The sequence below is a fragment of the Rhineura floridana genome, chromosome 1 (genome assembly GCF_030035675.1).
Source record: "Rhineura floridana isolate rRhiFlo1 chromosome 1, rRhiFlo1.hap2, whole genome shotgun sequence".
NCBI lineage: Eukaryota > Metazoa > Chordata > Lepidosauria > Squamata > Rhineuridae > Rhineura > Rhineura floridana.
Genome location: NC_084480.1, coordinates 150,886,961 through 150,893,552, shown reverse-complemented (window position 1 = coordinate 150,893,552; position 6,592 = coordinate 150,886,961). Strand labels below are relative to the sequence as shown.

The window sequence follows — 6,592 nt, the reverse complement described above, 5'->3', positions numbered from 1 at the left end:
CAAGAAGAACCCCCAAACTATGTACCTGTTCTTTCAGGGGGAGTGTAACCCCATCCAGAACAGGGTAAGCATCCACCATCTGAGCAGGGAAGGCGTTCACCAACAATGTCTCGGTCTTGTCTGGATTGAGTCTCAGTTTATTAGCTCTCATCCAGTCCATTATCGCGGTCAGGCAATGGTTCAGCACATCAACAGACTCACCTGAGGAAGATGAAAAGAAGAAATAGAGCTGCGTGTCATCAGCGTACTGATGGCAACGCACTCCAAAACTCCTGAGGACCGCACCCAGCGGCTGCATGTAGATGTTGAAAAGCATGGGGGACAAGACCGATCCCTGGGGGACTCCACAATGGAGAGTCCATGGTGTCGAGTGATGTTCCCCAAGCACTACCTTCTGGTGACGATCCACGAAGTAGGAGCAGAACCACTGCCAAGCAGTGCCCCTGACACCCAACTCCGCGAGTCTCCCCAGGAGGATACCATGGTCGATGGTATCAAACGCCGCTGAGAGATCAAGGAGAATCAACAGAGTCACACTCCCCCTGTCCCTCTCCTGACAAAGGTCATCATACAGGGCGACCAAGGCTGTTTCGGTGCCAAAACCGGGCCTGAAACCGGATTGAAACGGATCTAGATAATCGGTTTCATCCAAGAGCGCCTGGAGTTGGCTGGCAACCACCATATTGCCCAGTTAGCTGCATTTTACCCAGATTCTAGCCATGCTACCAAGTGCCTGCTTAGCCCATTAGGTGGCCCAAATTCCCCTCCCCCTTTTAAAATGCGAGTCTCTAGCCCTTGTGAATACGGAGATACAAGGCAAAATGTTTTCTGCCCAAGCAGTTGGTGAGAAACCAGCCCACTCATGCCTTCCGTTGTTCTTAGCCAATGAGGGACACCACAGCTGTCCTGGGAAAATCAAGAATTTTAGCCTGCTTGCTGCTTCTGCAGAATCTAGGCAGTTTAGAAAACTGCACATGCTCACTTGATCAACACATGCAACCCTGCCCCTTGTCTAGAGGCTCTAGATCACTTTCTGGTTGAGTCAGCAAGTAGAAGCAGCCTTCATTTCAATTGCCTCTGTATCTCAGGCTATGCAACTTAAGTGGTGAATGCAATGGGAGTGTCTGTCTGCCATCATGGAGGATGGAATAAAGTGGTTTGAATCCAACAAACATTCCCTCCCCTGAACAAATACAAATTATAAAAGCAAACCTCTCTGTAGAAAAGGCTGAGTTACTAGCATTTGCATTTTCTCAGCCCTGCCCCCACCCTGTTAAATGGTGCTTACTCCCAATCAAGTTGCATTGGAGTACAGCCTTGCTCACCCTGTTGCTCATGGCAGAGCCTCTGTTAAGCAATTCAGAATAGGCTGGAAAGTATTTTTTAATATATATCCTTCAAAATGAGTGGCAGGCATCTCCCCACCAAAGATCACCCTACTTCATTTCCTCCCCAGAGATGGACGGACGGACGGACGGACGTGTGTGTACACACACACACACATGCATATATAAATACACACAGACTTGGTTACTACATGGTTTTTTTCTATCTGCATTACAGGTTGTAGTGGTGTGTTTATTTCACATTTCCTAATTGTTGGTACAGATAATTTCTCGGTCACAATATTGCTTTTAATTGATGTTTTGCTGACTTTTTGTTTGATGCTGGATTTATATACTGCTACCCTGACTTGTTTTATGTTTGTTTCTATTTTGTATTTTTATTACGTTTGTATTCTGATTCTGTATTTTTATTGTTGTTGTAAGTGTTGGAAACGGAAGTCTAGGCATTTCAGGCTGAAAATTAAAAGTAAAAAACCCCAAACATTCCTCACAACCTCCCCAGTTTTTGGTGGTAATTACTAGACACGAAAACAAAACAACTGGACAATGCAACTATTAACATGCTTAATTTGCATAATTAGAAAATAATTTGCATAATATGCAAATTAGCCCCTGGATTTGTGGAGCTGGAATATGGCAACCATAGGTGCAACCCTTCCTCTGCCTGCGCCTCCCCATACTAGACTAGTTTAGCTTATCCCTTATACTTTAATCTGCCCTTACATGGCTATCATGTGCCATCTTGAATGATGTGTTGGAATGATGCAACAAGCTCAGAATTCTCCACTGTCTATTGCCAGTATTTCAAATGGTAGCTATTAGCACTGATGTGCCCCTGTGAAATTATATTTAAAAGGGACCAACAGAGATCAATTAAGAAAAGGTCACAAAATCCTTCTGGGACTTAATTAAAAAGTTTGTCTATTAAAACAAAATGGTAACTGCAAATTAAAGGCTTGATTTGGACAAGAATCAAGTCTCTGTAGTCCTCACTGAATTTGCAACAGCTGAGCCACTGCACTTCTAGGATGGAGCCCAGAAGACTCCAGGGTCTTGTTTAGAGCAATTAATGTTAAAGTCTACAAGTGCTACATTAAGCCAGTAATCCTTCCCCTTGTCCCAAAACAGTTAATGCTGAAAGAGTTTCCAGTCTGAACTTTGCTACTAGGAAGCCACCATGGATAGAGCTCTGAAAACATCACCTTAGTGTAACCAGGGGCATTTTTAGATGATTGCTCTTTTCAAGTGGGATCCAATCATATACTGGCAAATTCAAGCTGCACAATTATAGCTGATTGGCACAACAGATCCATTTCCACAGCACAATCTGCACAAGGGTCAACAATCGCTTTATTGAACATTAACATAATTTACAATTCATTCATTTTTGTTTCGTTTTTGTAGTACAGTAATGGTAGGCTTATCGGTAAAAAGTAAAGCTCTTTCTTTTCCTTTCTTTGTATTTGTAATCCATGTCATCAAATGTACTGTGAAACCTTGTGGGGAGAATTAACATGGGCGCTGGGTTGGTGATCCCCTCACTAGTAACTCAGCTTTCCTTTCAGGTACACAGAGCACACTTGAAGGAAAATAATCTATCTGGAGTAACATTGTATAATGAACCATCATGACTCAAGTTTGCACTCCTACTAGAGGAGAAAAGAGATGCTGAAGCCAATAGACATATTCACTTCCCAAGGCAGCTTAAATACTTTACTCTGATTCATCTTAAGATCTATTAATTGGAATCGTCTTTTCACACAAACTTTCTGCTCTACTTGGCTACATATACCCAATGATTCATTTTTCACTTTCTCTTTTTAGAGTAATCATAACATTTCTTCAGATAGGCAACGCCAAAAGCCTCTGGGCTGTGCATTTTCATCAGAGGACTCACTGCTAGAAGCCCACAAAAGCCTGCAAAGTTTATAGAAAAGACAAACCAAGTTGTTCTGTATGCTAAAGATGGCATTGAGTACAACAAGCTATAAATCTTAAAAGAAGCAAATATCCTCAGGTCACTTGACAGAGAGCCTAGAGGATTCTGAAATCACAAGGTATCCTTGTCAACTACTCTAAGCCATGATAGGTACATATAAAGAGGAAGATATATATCTGAATACAAGATACAAGGGATGGACAATCAAGAATGCCTAAATTTCATGAACTGTTTGGGAGTGCCCAGAGACAGCTGGCTGGATACTGTTGAAAACTAGATGGACTTTGGTTTGAAAAAGGAATGCAGGCTTTTTAAAATGATTCACACCAATCATAGTTTTGTTCTCTGTAAATGCCCCAACCAGTCTCTGAAGACCTCCTTGACTTTCTTGTTTCTCAAAGTGAAGATGAAGGGATTTAGGAATGGGGTCACTATAGATGTCAACAAGGCCACCATTTTGTTCATGTCTGTAGAATACTTTTTGCCAGGCCTCACATAAATGAAGATGGTGGTGCCATAGCCAATAACCACCACAGTGAGATGTGAGGCACAGGTGGAGAAGGTCTTCTGACGACCAGTATCAGAGGGGACCCTTAGGATGGTGGAGATGATGGCAACATAGGATGCTGTTGTCACAACAAAAGAGCTTAAGACAAACAGAATTGCAAGAAGAAAATCCAAAAGCTCAATAAGGTGGGTGTCTGAACAGGAGAGTCTGAGCAAGGGTGCATTATCGCAAAAGAAATGGTTGATCTGATTGGAGTTGCAAAAGGATAGCAAGGACCTGAAAATTGTGGGAGGAATCATTGAAAAGAAAGGAATCACCCATGATCCAAATGCAAGCTGGATGCATATGCGATTGTTCAGAATGGCGGAGTAGTGCAGAGGATGGCAGATAGCCACATAGCGGTCAATTGACATTACAGCCAGTAGAAGGAATGCTGTAGTCCCCAAGGAAAAATAGAAGTAAAACTGAGCCAGGCATCCTCCAAAGGATATTGCATTCCTCTCAGCCATTAGGCCTGCCAACATTCTAGGAATCACAGTTGACGTGACCAGCATCTCTGCCACAGAGAAATTACATAGGAAAAAATACATGGGGGTATGAAGCCGTGAATCCAAACTGGTCATAGCAACAATAGCAGCATTCCCACCTATCAAAACCAGGTAGGATACTAGGCATGGTGCAAATAGAACACTTTGCAACTCCTTAACTGCTGAGAACCCAGCCAGGATGAATTCTTTGGTTTGCGTTTGGTTTCCCATGATCCGGCCACTTCTGCACTTCTCTCTGGAGGACAAAATAAATGAATTAGTCTCTGCTGGACAGGGGGATGGCAACATTATATCTTTCTCCTTGTATAGGCCATTGGGGCTGACCTAGCATATTTATGTCATCTTGCAATCATGTAAAATATATTGGAAGAATGAACAAAGGGCAGTGGAGATACCAAACCCCAAAAGAAGGGTACTCTGAAGATAAAATGCACACACACACACCCAGAACTAGAAAGGTTCACTAATTCATAGTTAAGAAAACAATAACAAAATTGGGGTTGCCAGAAGTTGCTAGACAATAACTCCCACCATCCCTGCCCATCCTCCATGATGGCTGGGGCTGAGGGGAGTTTGGAATCCAACAACATCTGGAGGGCACTACATTGTCTAACCCTGCTTTAGGTAACTGAATACAGAGGAGGGGGAACCAATGTATAGAACCAGTAAAACTATCAGTAGTATGTATACCTTGATGGATTGACACTTCCATTGGTTTTATAAACTGGTGGAGGTGTGTTTTGATTATATACATTTTTTGCTCTCTAAGATCTTTATTCCTCTTTCATTGAAAGAATTAGTGAATCTTCTTAGATCTGATATAGCAAGACACAGCTGGCTTTTTCAGCAACTGGTTATGATGAGATGGATTTCTTTTGGCATACATTTTTAAAGCAGGGCATGCTCATGCGTGAAATCAGTTGAACAATATAAAAAAATATTACAGGGTAATATTCTGGAATAGTTGCCTAGAACAGGGGTAGCCAATGTGGTGCTCTCCAGAAGTTGCTGGATTACAACTCCCATAATCCCTGACCATTCACCATGTTGGCTGGGGCTGATGGGAATTAGGAGTCCAGCAACATTGGCTATCCCTGTCTCGAATTGCTGAAGGAGCAAAGGACCTCACTATGATCAAGGCTGAGTTCAACATTTTCATGATGGCTATTTTATCATTTTTATTTTGATGTTCCATTTGTGTCCCAAAGAGGTCAGAAAATGTTCCCCTCCACCTATGAGCTTGTTCACTTGTGCTGGAGCTTGCTTTTCTCCCCCTCCCCCATATCTTTTTCCTCATTTGTTATGTCTTTTTAGATTGTGAGCCTGAGGACAGGGGCCATCTTAGAATTGATTTTTGTAAGCTGTGCCAAGGGCCTTTTGGACTAAAGGGCTGGGTATAAATGTTGCAAACAAATAAATAATAGTGTCCAGGGTGGGGATTGCTTCCAACTTGGTGGTTCTTGATTCCAAAAAGGAAGGTGGGTCAGAGAAACCTGCAAGTGTTGTCTAGCCAAGCACATTCTATTGATAAGCTAACTAAGATGATGGAAGAGTTGCCCAGAACCTCCCCATTGTTAAGGAGATCAGCTTGAATAATGTCTAAGGAGACAGGCAGAGAGAGTCCATATTCCTCCATCTTCTCCCTACTCTCTTTTTTGGGGTGATATCATCCAGCTACATCTGTGAAAAGGGAAGCAGACTGTAGTTTTGAAGGAGAGATGACACAGACTGACGGCCAGAGAACTAAGCTGGAGCTCCAACAGATTTGTTGGTGTCTATTGCAAACCTCCACCTATGGTCAACCTGTATATTTGTAAATAACTATAGTACAATTACTACAAAATGTAGTATGCCAGTAAGCCTCCAGTGACTTCATTCAAAGATAATCACACTTGAATAAGTGCTGCATCCCTAAAATATTACCTCTCTAAGAACTGGGATGAGTGTAGCAATATAAAATCTCTGCCCCCCCCAATGATTTGATATGGACACCCTTTCTCTTGAACATCAAGGGCTATCCAGAGGCAGAGTACTGGGTGACGGGCTATGCTTCATGTATGCTCTTGTTTATTGTTTAACTGAAAAATGTCTGAGGAACATTTATGTAGGATTGTATATTATTTACCAATAAAACCAGTTTTCAGAAGAAACATCCCTGGCTCCCTATTGCTGTACAAATCCCAGAAATGCACTTAGCCTTGTAATAATCTAGTATGGCAAAGCCATGCAAAAGTTGTGCATAGAGGTACAA

General features: G+C 42.2%; 1 protein-coding gene across 1 annotated transcript; it reads right to left on the bottom strand.

Moving 5' to 3' along the window:
- Positions 1-3,615: 3,615 nt before the first annotated feature.
- Positions 3,616-4,551, bottom strand: LOC133376968 (olfactory receptor 6V1-like). Its single transcript, XM_061610031.1, has one exon. It carries the CDS (start codon positions 4,549-4,551, stop codon positions 3,616-3,618), a length of 936 nt encoding a protein of 311 aa, XP_061466015.1.
- Positions 4,552-6,592: the final 2,041 nt, after the last annotated feature.